A 22,391-nucleotide genomic window follows, 5' to 3' on the forward strand; every position below is an offset into this window, starting at 1 on the left:
CGTAAGATGGGGTGGAATGATAATCAGTATGTGAAGAGAGTTTATTAGTGCTGAGTCATTCATTGGTCCTGATGGAGCTCGGTGAGATAGGCATACCTTCTCTATCAAATTATACTCAATGTCCCTGCTCCCTAGGATATCCTTTCTGAGGGGATAGACTCCTTACAGGTGCTTCCAGTCTATTCTCAAAATTTTAGTTTCTGTGAGTACGAGGTTTATTTTAGAGCTGATGAGAGACCATAGACGTTCCTATTCAAAAAGCAATTTTTTGAATATTTGCTTTAATGTTTAATATATGATTCTTTTGTGTCTCTGGCTTCAATAATTGGACGTGATAAAAATTTCAAAATATGAGCCATACTGACACTAGGAGGATCATCTTCTGAACTTGGAAATGATCTTTTGATATTGTTCAGGATTTTCTTTCAACTCTAGTGTAAAGCAACAGGTACATCATTCAGGTCCTGAAGTATACATATGCATGTATTCTCAAAATATATATAACTTCCTAATAAAATTTTCATTTTAGTAACTTCAGATATCAAGAAATGGCAAAGTTTAAAAAATGGCAGATTTTATTCAGTCAGTCTCTACTTAGAGCATATTTTTGTATACTTTAAAAGATAAGAACTTCTTCAGATGATTAACTACAGGTAATTTCTAGCTATTTGTAGATTTCTCTGGAGTTTTCTGGATAAGAATCAGTGTTCTCATCATTGGTAGTTCCTGGAGAGTCTGCTTGAGCAAAGCAGCTTTGGCAGCATTAGTTGTAGGTAGATATTAGTTTTTTAAATTAATACTTTTTAAAGCTGATAGATTTTACTGATGGATTTTTAATGTTTTATTTTAAATATTTTGAGAATATAAAAATAAGTATATCTTTATATCTTACTTTTTTATATTTATATTATTATGTCTATAAAGTTGCTCTGAATCTTATCTTCCAATGACTTAATTTTTCCAGGCCCCAAATTCTCACCAGTCCGTCTCCTTCAAAATCCATTCCAATTCCACAGCCCTTCCGACCAGCAGATGAAGATCATCGAAATCAATTCGGGCAACGAGACCGGTCCTCATCAGCTCCCAATGTGCATATAAACACAATAGAACCTGTTAATATTGATGTAAGTATCCAGCATCGCTAGTACTAGCAAGTGTATGTCTTTATTTCTGCTATAATTATAATTTAGATCAGAAATAAATGCCATCTTTCATTTATTAGTTTCTTTAAGTGATAGTTTTCTTATAAATCACAGATCAGAAAAGTTCATTATCTTCTCTGATGACATTAAATACTTCACTGGTACCAAATTATAGAATTATTGTGACTTTTTTCCTTATGATACCATCTCTGTAAAAGTCTTATCTTCAGATGAAAATGGTTTAAACATCAAAGGATTGATAGAGGCCCTTGGGGAAATTGATGAAATCCTTTAAAAATTTTTCTAAAAATGATTGTACTGTAAAAGATAAATATGAACTTAAGAATTTTAGTTTGTACTATCATAACTTTGGCATTATTATCAACAAAAACTTGATTCTTTCTGTGTTTAAGAATTAGCATATAGTTGGGACTATAAATTTTATTAAATATAAAATTAAAATAATTATAAATTTTAATTTCATTTTTCAAGATAAATTCACAAATCAGACTTTCTTCCCACTTTTTACAATGAAACTTTTCTCTATTTTTATTGGGTTCATTTTAAGTGCCCTTCTCGTAGTACTAGTTTTCCTCAACTAATAAGGTTCATTCACCTCTACCTAGTTAGACCTGAATGCAAAGGTAGAAACAAGTAGGAGAGGGAAATATAGGAATAAGGAGATTGTGAAATAAAAAATCAAACCGTATTTCTAGGTTAGGGCTGTTTTCATTATGTCCAAAATCATAACCTTCATCTTTACTTTCAAAGCTAGCATCCTTTTAGACTTATTTCCTTTTTTCTCTGATTGTTACCACTGCTCTTCTGGTCTCTTGGGCTTGAACGAGAGGGAGAAAGAGAGAACTGGGGGGAGACTATGAATTAATGAATTAGTTGTAAAAGTCTTAGGAATCACATTGAAAATGGCTATTATTTATGACTCCTTACTATGTACCAGGTACTATGCTAAGTGCTTTACATGGATTTTCTGTTCCATCGTCATTAAAGCTCATAGGTTAAGTACTATTAGTATCTTTATTTTACTGTTAAGAAAACTGGGTTACATTTTAAGAAATGTACCTAAAATTACATAGCTGGTAAATTACTGAAAGGGACTTAAAACCTGGCTTTTTTTTTTCTTGTGTTTAACCACTAAACGGTATAGTAGTAGAGGAGAGAGGTGAAAAGGATGAGAGGTAGAGGATAATGCCCAGATTTCTGGCTTATAGATACTTGGCTTATAGACCAGGTTTCTGATAAATAGATAGTACCATTCATTAAGATGGGAAATATCAAAGGAAGAACAGGGTTTGTAGAAACAAAAATGGTAGCTTTTATTTTGGGCATATTGAAAAGATTGTCAAGGAGCTTTGAGAACACATAGATTGAAAAATTTACATTTCTGTTGGTATTAGCTATAAGAATAGAGAAAGCCAAATTCAGTCAATCCACAATTGTGGGAAGTTCAGAGCTGGTGCAACAACAAGGAAAGGGATGTAGCCTTACTCTTGATGTTCCTTCTTGTCTAGAAGGCCCTTTGCTTTGCTTTTCTACACTGCCTATCCCTCAGGGGCCCAACTCAGAGATATTTCTTTGAATGCTTCACCAGTGATCAAGTCCTATAATTATTATGTGTAGCACTTAAAATCTTATCACCCATAACATTTAGTTGGCAATTAACTAAGCAACAAATTTTGCCATCTTTTTTATTATATTCTTAAGGTTTTATTCTTATGTCATTTAATTTTCATGTGTGTGCATCTTGCTTCCAATGAAATTATAAGCTCTCAAGAACACAAAGGTAGTGACACCACCAGGATTTTTATATTTATTGGTAGCCACATCTAGTACTTTATTTGTAGGTATTTGTTGATTATTATGTAGAAAATATTGAAGGCTTTATATAATACATTGAACATGATAGAAATGCATCTATAAAGGATTTACACTTTGTTGTAGCCCATAAGCAAAAAGTTGTCTGTTTTCAAGAGCCAGTTGCCATTTTTAAAAAAAAAGACGAGGTCTCGCTATGTTGCTCAGACTGGCCTCTAACTCCTGGGCTTGAGTGATCATCGTGCTTCAGCCTCCCAAGTAACTGGTACTATAGGCAGGTGCCACTATGCCCAGCTCCACACAAAGAGCCACTTTAGAGACATTTAGGGCCATTCAATCCCTCATATTTAAGTTGAACCGAATAAACAAACTAATCCAAATTTTCCTATTAGGGTTCACATTCTATTACCTATGAGACTTGCCCACTACTAACATTGTTGCAAAAAGCTATATTTTAATAATAACAAAATTTTAACAAAATCCTTATTTGAGCAGTTTTGACTTTTTTCCCTTGTATTGTGTCCTTATGCATCCATATTTTCATGATTGTAATCAGTGTACTTTAATTTTGTATTCTTTTATTATACTATAAACATGATTCAAGCTTCCTAATTGTTTTGGTAACTGCATAATACATTAAATTGATGCACCATAATTTACTTTAACCATAATATGTCAAAATGCCTATCATAGGGAAATAATTATTTGTAATTTTTTAGTATGATGGATTATGCTGCACTGAACATCTTTGTGCATATCATTTTTTTCTTCTGAATTAATTTCCTTAGGAAAAATTCCCAGAAGTAGAATTACAGGATCAAAGGGCAAAGGATGTGAACAATTTTATGGTTCTTTATATGTACCAGTAGAATTTTTTTTTAAGGACTGAAGGAACCATTGGTTTTGAATGGCCTGAAATGGATTTCCACGTTTGATCAGGACTAATAATCCTTTCAATATAGGGTTAGGTTAGCAAGTGCTTCAAAATTTAGTTTTTATCATGTTCACTGGCTAATTTCATATTCTGTTTTGTGAAGTAATTGTAAAACAGGTATTATTTTTAATTAACCTTTCTATTAACATATATTGGTAAATTCAATGTTATTACTACTTTCTTACTATATGCTTTGAATAAATATACATTACTGTTTATTTGTAGGACTTGATTAGAGACCCAGGGTTTCGTAGTGATGGAGGTAAGTAGTGATTTCAGTTTAAAAAAAACTCAGGGAAAAATGCAATTGCTTTGCTGCTTGTCTTCTTTATACTTGCTTTTTCCATGAAACACAGACACAGAGAAAAATGTGTAGAGAAAACCCAAAATTTTTTTTGTTTTTCTATAGTATTATTTATTTCTAATAAAATTTTAACTAATTCATAACATGAGTAGATAGTACGAGAGAACATAAAAGAAAGTCTTAAATGTACTCTCTGCAATTTTAAAATATTGTACCAAAAAAGATCTTTAATTATTACCCACTTTATTAATTTCTATAACCATCTCCAAAGCTGGAGTTGCTAAATTTCTTTTGAGGGCCTCCACTGATACTTAATGACTGAATTTCGAATCAAATAAAACGTGACTTTGCTAAATCATTCTTGGAGGGAATCCCTTGGGTTGCCTGCCACAGCTTCTTGGTTTGTCATGTGTTACCAACCACTTCCCTTCAATTTTCTAGAAGTGTTTGAAATGTACATTTTATAGAATAGACCCATAATAGAAAAGCCCAGTTGCCCTCTTATTAGTCTAGTAAATAAAATAAGCAGATGAGAAATTGAATTGATATTTCTTACAGAATTTTCATCTAGTATTCACTCTAGCACATAAGACAACATTGCTTAAAAAAGTACTTTTTGTAAGAATTACTCCACATAATGTTTTCCAAAAGATGGTATTTGAGACTATCTTGAAGTTTTCTTCCAGGTAGTCCTCTGCACTTGCCTTCTCAACTGAATTCTATCTAATAAGGAAGACCTGTAATAACTCCTTATCATGCTTAGAGTTGATCTCTTCACTGTGACAGTTTATCTTCCAAATATCTAAGCCCAGACCCAAAAATATTTTATAGTCAGTAAATACTGTATAAACCATCTTTTGTTATGTTTCTGTACACCTGTGAAGTAACCAAAATAATGATAAGCCTGCGTTATATACTCTGGACTTAGTATTGACTATTACACATAAGTATACAAGCTTTTTTTTCCTGTTTGTTATTTCATGAACCTGCCTATTAATGTTGCTGCCAGTTTGACTTTCATATGTCTTAATAGCTGTGGCTTTTGATAATTTTGCCCAATACATCCAGCATTTAAATGTTGCCATCATGTTAGCATCACAAAGTTAACTTAGTGATAAACACAGCCTGCTTAGTACCTAAAATCAAGTGGCATTTCTTGTCCTTTTTGTGAATCACTTTTTTAAAAATCATTGGGTTTTTATGAAAATCAGCAGATTTTTTTTGAATGTCCAGAATTATTTTGTAAAGCAGGCTTCAGTTCATCTTATTTATTCCCCATGACTTCTTTCATTTCTTCTGTGTGTCTGTCTTCCTGTGTTTGCCTGCCCCTCTCTTTCTCTTCTAACAGCCCCTTTGAACCAGCTGATGCGCTGTCTTCGGAAATACCAATCCCGGACTCCCAGTCCCCTCCTACATTCTGTCCCCAGTGAAATAGTGTTTGATTTTGAGCCTGGCCCAGTGTTCAGAGGTAGTTGGGCTCTTCTTTCTTGTTTTCACCCAAAGTAAACTAAATATAAAACTACAGATGCTGTTTGTGCCTCACCCTCACAGCGTGTGTTTGTAAGTGTGAGAGTTTTCGTACTAAATTTCTGCTTGGCCTGGCTGGAATGCTCTGAATGTGCTTTTCACACATACTCACTACCACAAGCTTTCTGTATGCTGTCTGTCATAAATTTTTAAAAGCAAGAAAATTCTGAGCTGAGATTTCCATCTTGTTTTTTGTTATCTTATTACTTCTTAGTCTTGATAGCTTAAACTCAGTGGGGGGGAATAAATAAGGTCGGGGGAGGTTTTCAATCTGGATTCCTTTTTATTTTAACACATTTAGGTGATAACCTTGCTGACTGTTAATATTTGGTAATAATTTTTGTGGTTCTTAAGAAAAAATGTAAATGGAAACTTCAATTATGAGATTTTATTAGGTTTTTGGCTTTTTTGAGATTCTATAATATTAGCAGTGTTTTGGGGGGTTTTTTCCCCCTGTAATGTGGGATGTATATATCTTATGTCAAAAGTAGGGAGCAGTAAAAAAAAAAAAAGATTTATAGTATGTTTTCGATATTTCAACATACTTAAGAAAATTTGAGAATTTATACTTTTAATTATGCCCTAATATGAGGGAAAAATTCACAGTATAATTTCATTCTCCCATTTCATCTTGTCATACTTTAATTAGTGGTTAAAATGATTTTTAAAAATTTAAGTCAAAACTGAGACAGATGTCTTGCTATAAATTTTTAAAGAGTTATATTTAGTGACTCTTGCTAATTAGCATCTGTTACTTACTCTGAATGTAGTAATGGTGCTTTAGGTTCTTGCTCTCTCAGTCCAGGTGATTCTCAGAAAATCCATAAAATGGGATGGAAGTCATGCAGTAGTGAGTAACGTAATTAAGCTAAGTCATATATAACACAGCACTTAAATCAGAACTGTGAAGCCTCGTCAAGCAATTAAGGCTTCATAATGTTGAAAATTAGCAATGAAAGGAAGAAAATGGATTGTGCTCTAGTTAATAGACACTCTGGATACCATTTTCTTTTAGAAAATTATATATGAGATCGTAGAAATTCCACATGATGATATAGCATGATGTAGTAATCATAAAATTTTTACACAGATTTTACATTTAAATGTTGTCGTTAGTATTCTTGTTCTTCGAAAGATAGTGGCTCTTTCTCCCCCCAAGAATAGTAATTATTTTAAAAAAATCATTTTCTTGAGGTCTTTTTGTTCTGTTTGTGAAATACTACCTGGACATGTCAGTCCTATGCAGCTATACTCAGGCCCCACTTACAAGTCATTATCCTGACCCTGTTTGAACCAGGTCATACTGTAAGTGAACTTAGGATGTTTGCCACTGAGTCAGCATTTGAAAAAGTGCCCATAAGAAAGCTATGCAACCCTGCCACTGAGACCACTTCCAAAGAGTGTACCTTCAGGCTCACTTGGCTCATAGACTATTTGCATTTGTAGTTAGGTTGCTGACACTTAGCTCTCATTAAAAAGGCAGAGATTTTTCAGAAAGGCTTCAGAACCCGCTTGGCTTTGTTTACATTAATTTTATGTTGGTAACAAATAATCTTTTTTTTTTTTTTTTTTTTTTTTGAGACCGAGTCTCACTCTGTTGCCCGGGCTAGAGTGAGTGCCGTGGCGTTAGCCTAGCTCACAGCAACCTCAAACTCCTGGGCTTAAGCGATCCTACTGCCTCAGCTTCCCGAGTTGGGACTACAGACATGTGCCATCATGCCCGGCTAATTTTTTCTATATATATTTTAGTTGGCCAGCTAATTTGTTTCTATTTTTTTTAGTAGAGACGGGGTCTCACTCTTGCTCAGGCTGGTCTCTAACTCCTGACCTTGAGCGATCCACCCACCTCGGCCTCCCAGAGTGCTAGGATTACAGGCGTGAGCCACCGTGCCCAGCCTACAAATAATCTTTATTTAGTGTAACAAGCCTCTAGGAACCAATGACCCTGACCAGTATCTCTTAAATATAGAGCATAAATATAGATTTAATTCCTAAACTAATTTAATTTTATATTAGTGGCTAATATGAAAGACCTAGATATTTTCAACATTAAGGCCAATATTAGAAAATATTTCCATTTAGGGTTTCCATCTTTTTTTATATTGACTGGCTATTGAGGTAATGTAAAATAATTAAAAATTTATTTATTATGTAGGCTTTTAAATTTTGCTTTTTGATTTTTTCTTTTAATCAAAGAAACAGAAACTTGTGAGTAGTTTTTAGTACTTGTCTCTTGTTTTAGAGAAATTGTTTTTCTTCTAGACTTTGTACCAGTAAACAAATTGTATCTTTATCATCAGATACCTTAAAGGTCATTAAAGTGGCCAGAAAACGAAAAGAAATTATAGTACTACTCACCAAATGAGGCCCCTTTTTGGCCTGTTTTTTCCAAAAGATCTGTACTTGAACATGCAGAACATATTTAAAATAAGTTTAAATTTCCCCCCACCCTCTGCCCCTGATAAATTAACGTTTGCACTTCCTTAATGAATACATTTTTCCTTTCACTAATTTAGGATCCACCACAGGTTTATCTGCCACACCCCCTGCCTCATTACCTGGCTCACTCACTAATGTGAAAGCCTTACAGAAATCTCCAGGACCTCAGCGGGAAAGGAAGTCATCTTCATCCTCAGAAGACAGGAATCGAATGGTAAGAGTGTATGATATCTTTTTTTTCCAAATTCTTTCTTTTATAAGTCATAGCCAAATGCATCACCTTTTAGATATATCATGTCCTTATATGACAGAGAATTCCCATAATCAAATAAATTTAAGAGCTGATAGCTTTTTGCTTAAAGCATTTTTCCACAACACTGAATTTTGCTCTCATCTCTAATATAATTTACTAAAAGGCAGTTTTGGAAGAGTAACAATAGTGTTCTGTTTCTAAAATAAGGAAAAAGAGAGTAAGCTAGTATTTAGAAAGCATGATTAGCGTACACATTCTAAAGGCTGGCCCAAAATTCAAATATCTACCAAGGGACATTCTTCCCTATTTGAAAAATTAACTTTCTGCTGCAAAATGAATCTATATTAAATCTAATAATTTTAGCAATAGTATATGTTGGATAGGTGTGTCCATTACCTTACTATAGTAATTATATAGAGAGATTTTTTTTTGAGAAACTTAATCAGATAAGATATATGAGGTAATTTAGCGCTGACTAGAAAAGAATAGTTGCCATAATATGTTAATTTAAATTTTTGTGATTTGGAGCCAAAACCAGTCACACATACAAAGTACTTGTCCCTTGTAGTCCTCCAAATGATAAAAGCTGTTTTATTTTACAGATTTTAATAATTCTGTACATACACTATAAATAATTTCTATTTTTTAATCAATTATTTCCATCCTAATATCGACTTCAATCTTAAATTTAAGTTTTATATTTTAAGAGTCATACTTTTAACTATTACTCCACCAGAGTGTTTTTTTAAAAAAAGATCTTATTCTCTTCATAAATTAAGTACCACTCAGGCATAGGGTAATATACTCAGTGTGAAATATAAAGTTTTCCTTTTCTGTTTGGTTTGGCTTGACTTTTTATACTATTTTTATCAAGAAAACACTTGGTAGACGGGATTCAAGTGATGATTGGGAGATTCCTGATGGGCAGATTACAGTGGGACAAAGAATTGGATCCGGATCATTTGGAACAGTCTACAAGGGAAAGTGGCATGGTATGTATATAATGTGGTGATCTTGTCACAAGTCATGATGATACGATATGTTTAACAATTTTATTTAAAAAAATCAAAAGGAGTATTTACTATTTGCATCATTAAGCTATTTTGATCAGATGTAAGACTCCAAAGGTTTTTAACAAAAATTATGGGAAATAAAAACTGGGTTCACATCAACCAGGACTCCTATTATAGTATAGCAATTATTTTTAAAGATGAATATCCTCTATGTTAACTAGTCCCCAAAATGATTGTTTTTTCTTTTAGAAGTCTTTCTGCTGATAATGTATTTGTACTATAAATCACAAATAAGCATGTTAAACGTATACTTACCCAAGGAAGAAATAGAGGTAACCAGTAAACATATAAAAAATCTTTGGCCTCACTAGTTATCAAATAAATGCAAGTTCAAAAAATAGAAATCATTTGTGTCTCATTTAGACAAAGATTTTCTTAAATTGATCATATTTAGAGCTGTGATTGTGATGCTGCTGGTGGGAAAATAAGTTGGTGTAAACTTTCTTGAGGACAGTTTGGCAATGTGTCTATTGAGCCAACAATTCCATATATAGGACTTTATCCTGAGGAGGTAATTGGATAAGAATGAACACATAGGTATTTTCATGAGATTTAATATTAATGAAAAATTATATGTCCATTAATAGAGGCTTAGATAAATAAATTGATATCTCCGTATATGTTTATATAGGAGTTAAAATGGTATAGTATAGCTACATTTATTTATATGGAAAAATGTCTTTGGTATATTAAATTTTACAAAGCAGTATGTATTAATATAATACCCCATATTATGGAAGTCATAAAAATATCTATAAGAATTTTTTAAATGGCTGTATAGTATATATCTCCTTAGGTTATCTTTTCATATGTATTCATAAATATTAACATTGCATACATATAGAAGCCTCCTAAGATATACATCATCAATATAATGTCATTTTTTGAGTGATATGATTATGGGAAGTTTTTTTATGCTTTCAAAATGTTTTTAAACATTTTGTTTTAAGTGGTATACAGTATCATATGGTACAGATGATAGAATGAGCACTGTATTACTTTGATAATTAGGAAAAATCAGTAAGATTATTTAACTTTTTATTGAAATACCATACATATAGGGGTTGAATATCTTTGATCCAAACATCTAAAATCCAAAATCTGAAACTTTTTGAACATGACACTCAAAGGAAATGCTCATTAGAAGATTTCAGATGTTCAGATTAAGGATGCTGGTCTGCTAAGTAATATAATGTGTAATAGTCTAAAATCCAAAAAAATCTGAAATTTGAAACCTTCTGGTCCCAAACATTTCACATAAGGGATACTCAACCTGTATAAAAAAGTGCTCATAAGTGAACAAGTAGCTGAAATCTCACAAAGTGAACACATCTGTGATCAATGGGAGACCGAGGTGGGAGGATTGCATGAGGCCAGGAGTTCAAGACCAGCCTGGGCATCATAGCAAGACTCTGTCTCTACAAAAAAATTTTTAAAAATAGCTAAGCATGATGGTACGTGTGTGTAGTCCCAGCTGCTTGGGAGGCTGAGGCGGTAGATCTCTTGAGCCCAGGAGTTCGAGGTTACAGTGAGCTATGATTGTACCGCTGCACTCTAGCCTGGGTGACAGATCGAAGACCCTGCCTCTAAAAACAAATAAATAAATACATCATTGGAATGACATTTGGAATGACAATTACCTTTTAGGTGATGTGGCAGTGAAAATGTTGAATGTGACAGCACCTACACCTCAGCAGTTACAAGCCTTCAAAAATGAAGTAGGAGTACTCAGGTGAGCTTGTGTGAATTACTGTTTTCTAGAGAAAAGCTATTTTCATTAGCTCCTGTTTTGCAGTGGTAGCCACTGTTAGCTTTACAGATTTACTCAAAATGGATAAATATGTAGAAATAGAGTATATTTCAGTGTATTTTATCTTTAACCATATTAAGTGGTATGTAATATTATATAGTACATGCTATAGAAGACTTACTCCTATACTGAATTAATGGAAATATAGTATTCTGATCATATAAAATAATAGTTCTACTTATGGAAAGAATACTCTTAAAATTTTAAGCTTATTAGAACACATTTAGAGATTGTATTTAGTCCTGGGCCCTGGGACTTGAGGAAAATTGACAAACTAGAGTTTGTCCAAGGGAAGACCACCTAAATTGGGAAGATTCTAAGATTATAATTTAGGAGAAAAATAGTCAGTAGAACTGAGGATATTTAGTCCAGGGAAGGCTGTTATGTTCAAGACGGTGCAAAGTTATTCCAGAGAGTAGAACAGGGAGGCTAGTGGTGGAAATTGTGGGAAAATGACTCTGTCTCAACACAAGAAAAACTTCCTAATATTAGAACCACTTAAACAGAGAGGTGGGGGTTAGCTACATACTCAGTGATGAGCTTCCCATAATTGAAGGTATTTAAGCAATCTATAGTTGCCTGTCAGATATATTTAAAAAGGTATTCCTGAATAAGGTAGGAGGTTAGACCAGACAATTTCCAGTTTTTTCTAAATTCATCCTTCTATTGCTTTTCTGTGGTTAATATCTTTTTCTGACATCTTACTGATAGGTAGCCTGCTCTGTCTCACTTTTTTAAGAAAGTGCTAAAGTTTGTCAATATTTACTGTTTACTGTCACATTTCTTTTTACAGGAAAACACGACATGTGAATATCCTACTCTTCATGGGCTATTCCACAAAGCCACAACTGGCTATTGTTACCCAGTGGTGTGAGGGCTCCAGCTTATATCACCATCTCCACATCATTGAGACCAAATTTGAGATGATCAAACTTATAGATATTGCACGGCAGACTGCACAGGGCATGGAGTAAGTTACATTCTGTTAAATCTCTTGTAAATTACTTTTGAAGACCATTGAGGATTTTTTTTTAAGGCTTTGGCTGATATTCTTTTGGATTGCATTTTAAATTATTGTCTAATAGTATAAAGACACTAACTAATGGCTAATAATATGATACTAAAAAAACAAATATCTTTCTCTAGTACAGTCTTTAAAATACATATCATGTATATCAAGTATTTGATAATAAATATGACTGCAAAATTATGTTTAGTACTCAATGTTTTGCTAAGCAATAAAGGTTCAGAAAATAAAAATAGACAAAAACAAAACCCCACTAAAAAGTCAATAACAGTTGTTGAAGTATGTAAAATGATTATTAATTAGTTAACCTTTTAAAATCATTTTCTCTATATGCCCATATTTTCTATTGCAAGATGGTCAGTTAATAAAGTTTAAATGAAAATATGCATTCTGATCCTTTTTGAGGATTTCAAGTTGAGTTGTTCATATCTATGGAATTTTGGTATGTAATTTAAAAGATAAAAGAGTTATTTTCTAAAACTTATCATAGGCTAAAAGGGGGAACTGATTTGTGTACAACCCTTAAGTGCAAATGAACAGGTAAATCAAAGGGTAAAATTAAATAAATTTTGAAAGCACTTAGATGAAAATTGTAAACTCAATAAAATATAAATCTGAAAACTCTGTGAGTAGTTTAAAAATAGGTATGATCTTAATTTAATATTTTATAGTATATAAATCACTTTCACATACATAGATTATTATCTCATTTAATTTTTATAATATTATAAAAGACATTTTTATTTTCTTTTTACAGATAACTGAGCCTTTTAAGTGACTTTTAACTGAGCCTTTTACAGATAACTGAGCCTTTAAGTCTAAGGCCACACATTTAATAAGTGGCAGCAAAGGTGTTTAACTCAGGATTTATTTCTGACTCCCAATCCAATATTCTTTCGCTATAACCACTATGCTACTTTTACATTATAAAATTAGAATAAAAAGATAAAAGGGTATACATGTACTAACACCCACAGCTGTGACTCAAGATCACTTACAGCAAGTAAATGTAGAGCCAGAACTCAAAACCAAATCTGGCTGTTAAATCTCCCCACTGTACCATCTTCTGTTCATCCCTAAAATGTGATATTAAACTCTTGTGAAGAGTAAGCCATGGCAAAAATAATGAACATCCAGAGAGAAACCTATGCCACTGGTCTCTTTGCTGTTTCTTCAGCAGGCCAAGCATGCTCCTTCTTTGGGGCCTTTATACTTGTCGTATCCTCTTTGGGATACTCATGCCACAGGTAGCCTTATGTCTCTGTTCATATGTCCCCTTTTAAGAGAAGCATTCTCTGATCATCTTATAAAACTAACATTTCCCCACCCCACCCTGTCACTCTGTACACCCCATCCTTGCTTTTCTTTATAATACCCAGCTCCATCTGATTTGTGTATTGTCTGTAACCCCTATTAGAATGCAAGCTGTATGAGAGCAGGGGCTTGATTTTGTTCACTGTTTTATGTCTAATGCCTAGAATAGGACCTGGCCTATGATGAGTACTCAATACATATCTGTTGAATGAAAAAATGAAAGAATGATTACATACAACTGCATATTATTGTTTACCTTCCAGAAGAGAGAGAAGCCAAATCCTTCTCAATCAAAACTGAGAAATGTCAAGAAAGGGAATAATAGTCAAAGAAGTAATAGAAGAGAATAACAGAGGAGAAAAAAGCTTTTGATACAAAAAGGGCCAGCAAAGAAGATTAATAGTATTAAAAATTGTTTTTAGAAACAGTGATGGGGCAGTGAAGTGCCAGTATTGATTAAGATAAGAAGTAGCAGTAGAGAAGAACACTATCAAATTGAATAGCTCTGCAATCTGGGTAATAGAGAAGAGATGAAATTTTTCCATCACTTCACAGTTTCAGATTATCAGGGTAAACTTTAGTCTATCTACTCTAAAACATTTTAACATTTTTAAATAGCTCTCACTATGTAATGAGTATATCTGGCTATGAACGTAGATCATTCTATCCTGTTTATGCTAGACTTTAGTAGCTAAAAAAGTACCAATTATAAGTTTTAAGCCTTCTAGCAGAGTATACCTTTTATTATTAATACTAGCTTAAAATTAACCAAAGAATATACAGTTCCTTTTTTCCTTTTTTGTTCCTTCTTATAAGATGATAGCATGCAACTGGTTAAATGTACCGATACATCTTTAGATTCTGAAGGCTTTGGCAGATTAAAAGTCCTCCTCTTATTAAAAAGGCTACGTGGGTTCCAGGTTAAGGTAACAGGTCTTTGCTCCCTCCTGAAACTCCACTCAAACAATAATAAAGGAATTTTTTTTTAAAACATGAATATGTAAGGATGGAGATAACGAGAAGGAGACAGTAACAACATTTTGAAAGCTGGAAAGCAGATGGAGAAGTGATAATGGACTTAGTCAACCCACAAAGGCTAAATCATTAATTGGCAGTGGAGAAATGAAAGCCCACCTGATTTATACCATAGAATCCTCAAAAGTCTCAGGAACTGGCACTATCAGCTATCTCAGGGGCGTAGGGAACTGAAATGAAAAGGCCTGTTTGAAAAACTATTATTTCTCTAAATCTCTTTTCCTACTCACTGGGTAAGTGCTCCATCCTTATCCTGGCAGTAAACTGGAAGTTTGTTCTCTTAAGAGGGGAAAACAAGTATCTCTAGAGTGGGAGACCCTAAGCTATGTCTAGGAACTGGATACCTTACCCAAAACAGGGAGATTGGGTGACCATATGCTTACTGAATGATGAATGGATATTTTCTTAGCCCTATCTTTCATTTGGTTCCCAGAGTACTAGCAGTCAAACCTTACTCTTCTCTGAGGAATCTCACCAGCTCAAAAGGAAAGACCCATAGAAAGCAACATCAGCGATTCCACCTAGATTACTGTACAGTTCAAAACAACAAGCCCTTTAGCCAGGCATGGTGGCATGCACCGATAGTCCCAGCTACTCGGGAGGCTAAGGCAAGAGGACCTCTTGAGACCAGGAGTTTGAGGTTGCAGTGAGCTATAGTCACACCACTGCATTCCAGCCTGGGTGACAGAGGAGACCCTGTGTCTAAAAAAAAAAAAAGAAAAAACCAACAAGCCCATCTGTATGCTCAAAGCTTCCAGACAATTTGCCAGTCCCTCACTTAGTCTGGTAAGACAGATTATCTCTGGATCACCAGATATCAGAGGGGAAATCTGATGCAAATGAGAGAGACTAAAGCGCAGGGGGAAAAGGCACTCAAGAGAAACAGACGCAGTGCAATATTACCTCCCCCACCCCCTCAAAAAAACCTATCAATTTCCTCAGAGAGATAAAAGATGACTTTCTATCTATTGAGAAAGAACAGATGCTTTCTAAGGAACATTCATCTAAGAATAAAAACAAAAAAAGTTAAAATATTGATATTTATAGTACACTAGAAATTATACCCTTTGTAATTATTTAAACTTAACTTTTAAATGTTAATTTAAAACATACAAGGAGTTAAATAGTTTCCCAGAATTCTTTTAAGGGGTCCTCAGCAAAAAAAGGTTTAAAAACTATTATGCAAAATGCTATATGGTTTAATATTAGTTTATCTGTATTATGCAATTATTCAGAAGGGATACCTGGATAAATGTTTTACAAACCGAGTTACATAAATGTATATAATTAATTGGAACACATAACCAGATTGTATGAGTGCTTCTTGTTGAAGTGGATCTTCTTGTTTTATTCTCTAGGTTCAATGACGAAAGCATAACTATTTTCATTACATTGAATTGAACTGTGTTTTTGTTGTTAGAAAACAGTCTAAATCTGTTCTAATGTACAGGCATCAGATATTAGGACAAACAGGATGGTCCTAAGGATCATGAACAGGTTCTTTAAGTCCTAACTGTTGCTAATAATTTCATAAAAAATCTTAACTTACCTTTTGGCTTTTGATGACCCATTTCAGCCTCTGTTTGGCTTTCCCTTTATTCTCCCTGTCTATTCCCATGGATCAAATGACACAAGTAGAATTCCTTACATACCTTACTTTTCCTCCCTATTTCCAGTGCTTGTTCATTTTGAATACTAACCATACTTTCATCCTGAGGGCTTTTATTTTTTTTAGAATTATTTTCATCAGGTCTTCCCAGTTAGAAGCCTGCTTGGGTAATTAACAACTTCTTAGCTCCCATCCAACCATCTTTCCTTCAGTCCCCTGGCTTTATCTACACTTAACCCTCTAAATGCACAGATGATACTGCCTCTCTCGTTCCAGCTACCATCTTTTACTGTACCTCCTTTTGACTCTTCATGTCTGGTTTCTCCTCCCCTGATCACCATCATCTCACAAAGGACAGAATAAACTAGATATAGTCCACAGCTAGACAAAAGTCCATAGACTATTCAAATAGCCACTTAGTAATGTACTTGTGCAAAGCCCTCATTTCAAAATAATCTGCCCCCTGAATGTTTTCCATATGCTGTTGAAAGTGATCTTTTCTGACTACTCACCAAAATTCATTCTGAAGTCCCGGGGTATATGCATAATAAGAGCATACTAACTCATTGTATAGAGTGCTGGAGTTGCAGCCACTTATAAAAGAAAAGTTGAATCAATAAGACTTTCAAATGTGTGATATTTATTGGATTACAGTACATGAGCAGACGGGGGATAATAACACTTTCCTGTGTGGTTCTCTCTTTATTTGTACTTCAGTGAAAGATCATTTCTGAATCCTAGGTTTATGTGAAGAGAACAGAGCTATTCTAATGGTAGATAATTAAAAACTTACTCTGAGGAATCAGGGTTCATAAAGTATGTTTTACTATCTTCTCACCTGCCAGTCATTGATTCAGCCCAAGGACCCCGAGGTATTTTAAGAATATTGCTACAAAAGGAATTTCAGGAATGGCCAATCCATCACGCCATTTCTTTGCAGGACTTTTAATTTCAGTATAATATTTATGGTATGATTTTTAATTTAGCTTTATCAGAAAATTTACTAATGTTAAATCAGGGAGGCACATAGAAAAAGTTGTGGCCTATTGGTGTACTCACAGAAATGTTACAACTGAAAATAAGGCAATTAAAAATAATTTGGCAACAAATCCGTACAATATACTTTTTTAAAGCAATGAAAAACATGCTTTTTACTCATAAGTAGACCCAGTTGAAAGGAAAATAGAAGGATTAAATCTGAAAAGATAGTGAACGTGTATTAGTGATTGAAAATAATCCTAATTGGCCAAAGAATAATTATAGTGAACATGATTTTCTGGTGGGTAAAAATAATAATAGAAAGAAGGATACTGATAATAATCAGAAAAATGCAAGGCAAAACAAAAAAGTACCCACTGGGATTGATAAAATACCTGAATTCTGATGAGATCACGTGTTTGTAAAGATTAGAGGAATTGCTTACTGGGATATTCCTGATGGAACCAGCCACCCTGTGGGCATTTTGGAAGTATCTATTACAATAGAAAAATGCTTATTCTGACCCCCCAAAACACTAGCATTTATTCCAAGAAATGTGTACAGAAAGAGATGTATTATAGGAAACCGTATATTCGTGAAAAATTGGAAACATATGTGTTCACCAGGAGAGGACTAGATAAATAAAATATTGGCACATGTATGCAGTGGAGTAGTATAGACCAGTTAAAAGAAATGAATTATATATGTATCACCATAGAGGCTTTAAAATATAATGTCATGTGAGAAAAGCAAGCCACAACATGAGACCACTTAAATTTTTTTTTTTAAAACAGAACACTTTTTACATTTGGTTTTTTTAAAGTGGTGTGTGTGTGTGTGTGTGTGTGTGTGTGTGTGTGTGTGTGTGTGTGTCTTTATAAAAATAAAGATTAGAAGGCACAGACCAAGTTCAGCAGTGGTTGTCTCCAGGAATGGCAAAAAGAAGTCAGGATGGTGGCTGCTATCAAGGATAAGGGATTTAGGTTTACCTGTAACATTCTATTGATAATTGTTTCTTTCTTTTGATAGAAAGGACTCTACAGTTATGTTTTACTTTCATAAATTTTTTACAATTATAAACTTTAAAAAAAGACAGGAGGTGTTTTAGTCCATTTTCTGTTGCTTTAACAGAATACTTGAGACTGGGTAATTTATAAAGGAAACATTTCTTACAGTTCTATAGGCCAGGAATTCTAAGGGCATGGTGCCAGCATCTATTTGGCTTCTGTAGAGGGTCTTCCTACTGCATAGTAACATGGCAGAGAAGCAGAAGAGGAAGTGGGCATGTGCAGAACAAAAAGGGCAACCTCTTTATAACAACCTGCTCTTAGCTACTATAGAACTCACTCACGGCATCCCTCATGACCCAAATGCCTCTTAAAGTTCTCACTACTCTCAACACCGTTACATTGGAGACCAAGCCTCAACATGAGTTTTGGGGGGGACAACCCACATTCAAACCATAACAGAAGGCAAATGTATAAAAATATTAAGAAGATTTATTATCGTGAGAATATGAGTGATTTCTACATTATCCTTTGTTGTTGCAGATTTTCTTAATTTCAAAATAAAACATGTTACAAGGAAATATATAATTAGAGAAAATTCAGAAAATATATACATAATTAAGAAGCCCCAGTCATCCACCATCAAGAGATAGCTGCCATTAATATTTTGATGTGTATTGTATATCCTTTCAGAATTGTTTAATATTCTACACAATGGTTTATTGTTTTTTAAATATGCAGTCATACTGGGTTGTCCTCCTTTTTTCATTCTTATTTTATTTTTTATTTATTTATTTATTTTTGAGACAGAGTCTCGCTCTGTTGCCCTGGCTGGAGTGCCAAGATGTCAGCCTTGCTCACAGCAACCTCAAACTCCTGGGCTCAAGTGATCCTCCTGCCTCAGCCTCCCAAGTAGCTGGGACTACAGGCGTGTACCATGAGGCCTGGCTTATTTTTTCTATTTTTAGTAGACACAGAGGTCTCGCTCTTGCCCAGGCTGGTCTTGAACTCCTGACCTCAAGCGATCCTTCTGCCTCGGCCTCCCAGAGTGGTAGAATTACAGGTGTGAGCCACCGTGCCCAGCTCAGTAAAGATGTTTAAAATAAGAGTGCAGGCCGGGTGCGGTGGCTCACACCTGTAATTCTGCCATTCTGGGAGGCTGAGGCAGAAAGATCGCTTGAGGTCAGGAGTTCGAGACCAGCCTGAGCAAGAGCGAGACCCCGTCTCTTTAAAAAAAAAATCTTTACTGGTCAATAAATATTATCTTCTGACCCCAGATCTGCTACTATTAACTCACTCTCTCTTTTTTTAATACCAACTATGTTCTGTGAGTTTTTTTACATACATTAATGTATTTATGTTTTTAGTGATGATATACACTTACTACATGCCAGACATTGATCTATATACTTTATATACACTACCTAATTTACTCAATAACGCTGTGTGGTAGATGCTATTATTATCCCCATTTTACAGATGAAGAAACCAGGTTATAGAAAGGTCAAGTGGTTTTCCCGAGGCACTTTGGCTCCAGAGTGTGTTCCCTTAACCATTATACCATGTTACTTCTCCAACTTAATCTCTTCAACAACCTCAGTGGGCCCTTAAGGTCATATAGCAGTCATACTTTGAGTTCCCTGTTCATTCATTCTCCTGTTCATTCATTCTCCCTCTCTCTTAAAAACTGTCATACCTCCTCAAAACCTCATATCCTTAAACCTCCAAAACCTCTTCTCCAAGAAGTCAGCCGATGACCTTGCTTGCCATTTCATTAAGAAAATTAGAAGCATGACATCTACCTACCTAGCTGCATTCAAACCAAATTCTCCCACCTTATCACTAAAGGGTAAAAGTCAACTCCTCCGTTTGTGCACTAGATCCCAACCCTTTGCTCCTACTCACAGATGTCTTTTGAGTAAATCTCCATGTTGTTCATCATTAGTTTTTCCTTTCCTAGTGGATTCTCTCCTATTTTAAAATGTACTTCTTATAATGCACATTCAGCAGAATGTTGATAGTTGTTAGATCTAGATGGGAAGGTTTATAGGTGTTTATTCTTTTAATTTTTCTATATGCTTATAATTTTCATAATAAAAAAGTTGTTGGGGATACTCCCTTAATCCTACTTCCCTCTTTAACTATCACCTCATTCCTCTTCTTCCTTCTACAGTAAAACTTCTCAAAAGAGTTGTTGGTACACATCCTCTGATTGCTTTCCTCCCTTTTTATCTTGGACCTCACTCCAATCTGGTTTTTGCCCCTGCCATTCCATAAAACATCTCCTTAATAAGATAGTTATTGATGACCTCCGTGTTGCTAGATCCAATGGTTAAATTCTCAGTTCCACAGTTTATTTGACCTATCAGAAACATATGATGCAGTTGATCACATCCTTCTTCATGAAACATGTTGTTAATCCCTTGCTCAATCATGTTCTTAGTCTCTTGCTACTCAGAATGTGATCTGAGTGGCATCTGTGCTACCTGGGAGCCTTTTAGAATTGCTGAATTTAGACACCACCCCAGGTCTACTGAATCAGAGTCTACAGTTTAATAAGATCTCCAAATAATTCATAGCCATATTAAAGTTTGAGAAACATTGCTTTAAAGCATATTCTCCTGATTGTCCTTCTATACACGATCCAGACCTTCTCAGCTGGTTCCTCTTCTACTCCGTTGGTGATCTCATCCAGTTTTATGGTTTAAAAAATCATTTAAATATCAGATCTATGCCAGTCTCCAGCCAATTTATTTCCTCTGCACTCCAGATTCTCGTTCACTCTGTTGAATGTCTGTTCAACATTTCCACTTGCTTGTCTAATGGGCCTCTCAAATTTAGTGTGTGTAAAATTGAGTTCGTGATCTTTTCCCTCAAGCCTGTCTTCCTACATTCTGTTCATCTCAGTAACTGGTAACTCTTTTCTTTTAGCTGTTTGTAGCTAGCATTTTGTAGTGATCCTTGACTCTTCTCTTTTTTTCACACCACACAACCAATCTATCATCAACTCTTTTGGGCTCTATCTTTGGTTTTTGTTTGTTTGTTTTTTATATCTAGAATCTTATAACTTCTTATTGCTTATTCTGCTATCACCCTAATTCAAGGTGATGTTCTGCCTGGATTATTGCCTATCTCCCAGATTCCACCTTGCATACCTTCAATTTATTCTCAACACAGTAGCCCACGTGGCCCTGTTAAAACTTAGGTTATGTTACTCCTCTGTTCTTCTAGTGTCCACGTTTCACTCAGAATGAAAACCAAAGTCCTTACAATAGGCCTTTCTCAAGGTCGCCACTACCACTATTTCTACCCCACTCACTGACTTTTCTATACTCCTCTCAACTCTACTACTCTTCCTCCTCTAGCTTACTCTGTTCCTGGCCTCACTTTGCTTTCTTGCTTCTTCAAACATGGGAGGCACATGCCTGCCTTAAGGCCTTGCCCTTGCTAGTCCCTCTGCCTAGTGTCTTTTTATCCCATATCTGTATACTCTTTCCCTCACCACCTTGGAGTCTTTACTCAAAATGCCCTTTGAAAGGAGGCTCTCCGTAGCATAAAATTACAACCCCCTGCAACTCAGCATTCCCTGTCCCCTACCCCTGCTTTTTTTTTTTCTTAGAGTTATCACTGTGTGATATACTATATACTTTATTTTCTATCTTCCACACTAAAGTGTAAGCACCTTAAATGTAGGTATTTTCTGCTTTATCTCCAAGACCAAGCATAGTTCTTGCTTAGCACATAGTGGGCTTTCATTAAAATGTGTTAAATAAATGAAAGAAATAACCCGTCAAGATAAACATTATTGGCTGGATGTGGTGGCTCACGCCTGTAATGCCAGCACTTTGGGAGGCTGAGTTTGGAGGATCACTTGAGGCCAGCAGTTCGAGATCAGCCTGGGCAATGTGGCAAGACTCCATCTCTACAAAAAAATTAAAAATTAGCTGGGTGTGATGCATATGCCTATAGTCTAGCTACTCTGAAGGCTGAGGCGGGAGGATCATGAGCCCAGGAATTTGAGATTACAGTGAGTGACCGTGCCACTGTACTCTAGCCTTGGTGACAAAGTGAGACCCTGTCTCTAAAAAAATAAACAAATATTATTA

The 22,391-nt window shown here is 34.8% G+C and overlaps 1 protein-coding gene across 3 annotated transcripts in view; it reads left to right on the forward strand.

Annotated features, from left to right (window-relative positions):
- The window catches only part of BRAF (B-Raf proto-oncogene, serine/threonine kinase), a 140,632-nt gene that overhangs the window by 80,441 nt on the left and 37,800 nt on the right, over positions 1-22,391 (forward strand). For 2 of the 3 annotated variants that reach the window (XM_045565260.1, XM_045565261.1), the window contains exons 8-13: positions 965-1,124; positions 4,135-4,171; positions 8,257-8,393; positions 9,307-9,424; positions 11,153-11,237; positions 12,109-12,285. In XM_045565260.1, coding sequence (XP_045421216.1) covers positions 965-1,124; positions 4,135-4,171; positions 8,257-8,393; positions 9,307-9,424; positions 11,153-11,237; positions 12,109-12,285 — 714 coding nt within the window. Of the gene's footprint in view, positions 1-964; positions 1,125-4,134; positions 4,172-5,561; positions 5,682-8,256; positions 8,394-9,306; positions 9,425-11,152; positions 11,238-12,108; positions 12,286-22,391 lie in introns of all 3 variants that reach the window. The other variant, XM_045565262.1, reaches the window with a different exon arrangement.

The sequence above is a fragment of the Lemur catta genome, chromosome 11 (genome assembly GCF_020740605.2).
Source record: "Lemur catta isolate mLemCat1 chromosome 11, mLemCat1.pri, whole genome shotgun sequence".
Taxonomy (NCBI): Eukaryota; Metazoa; Chordata; class Mammalia; order Primates; family Lemuridae; genus Lemur; species Lemur catta.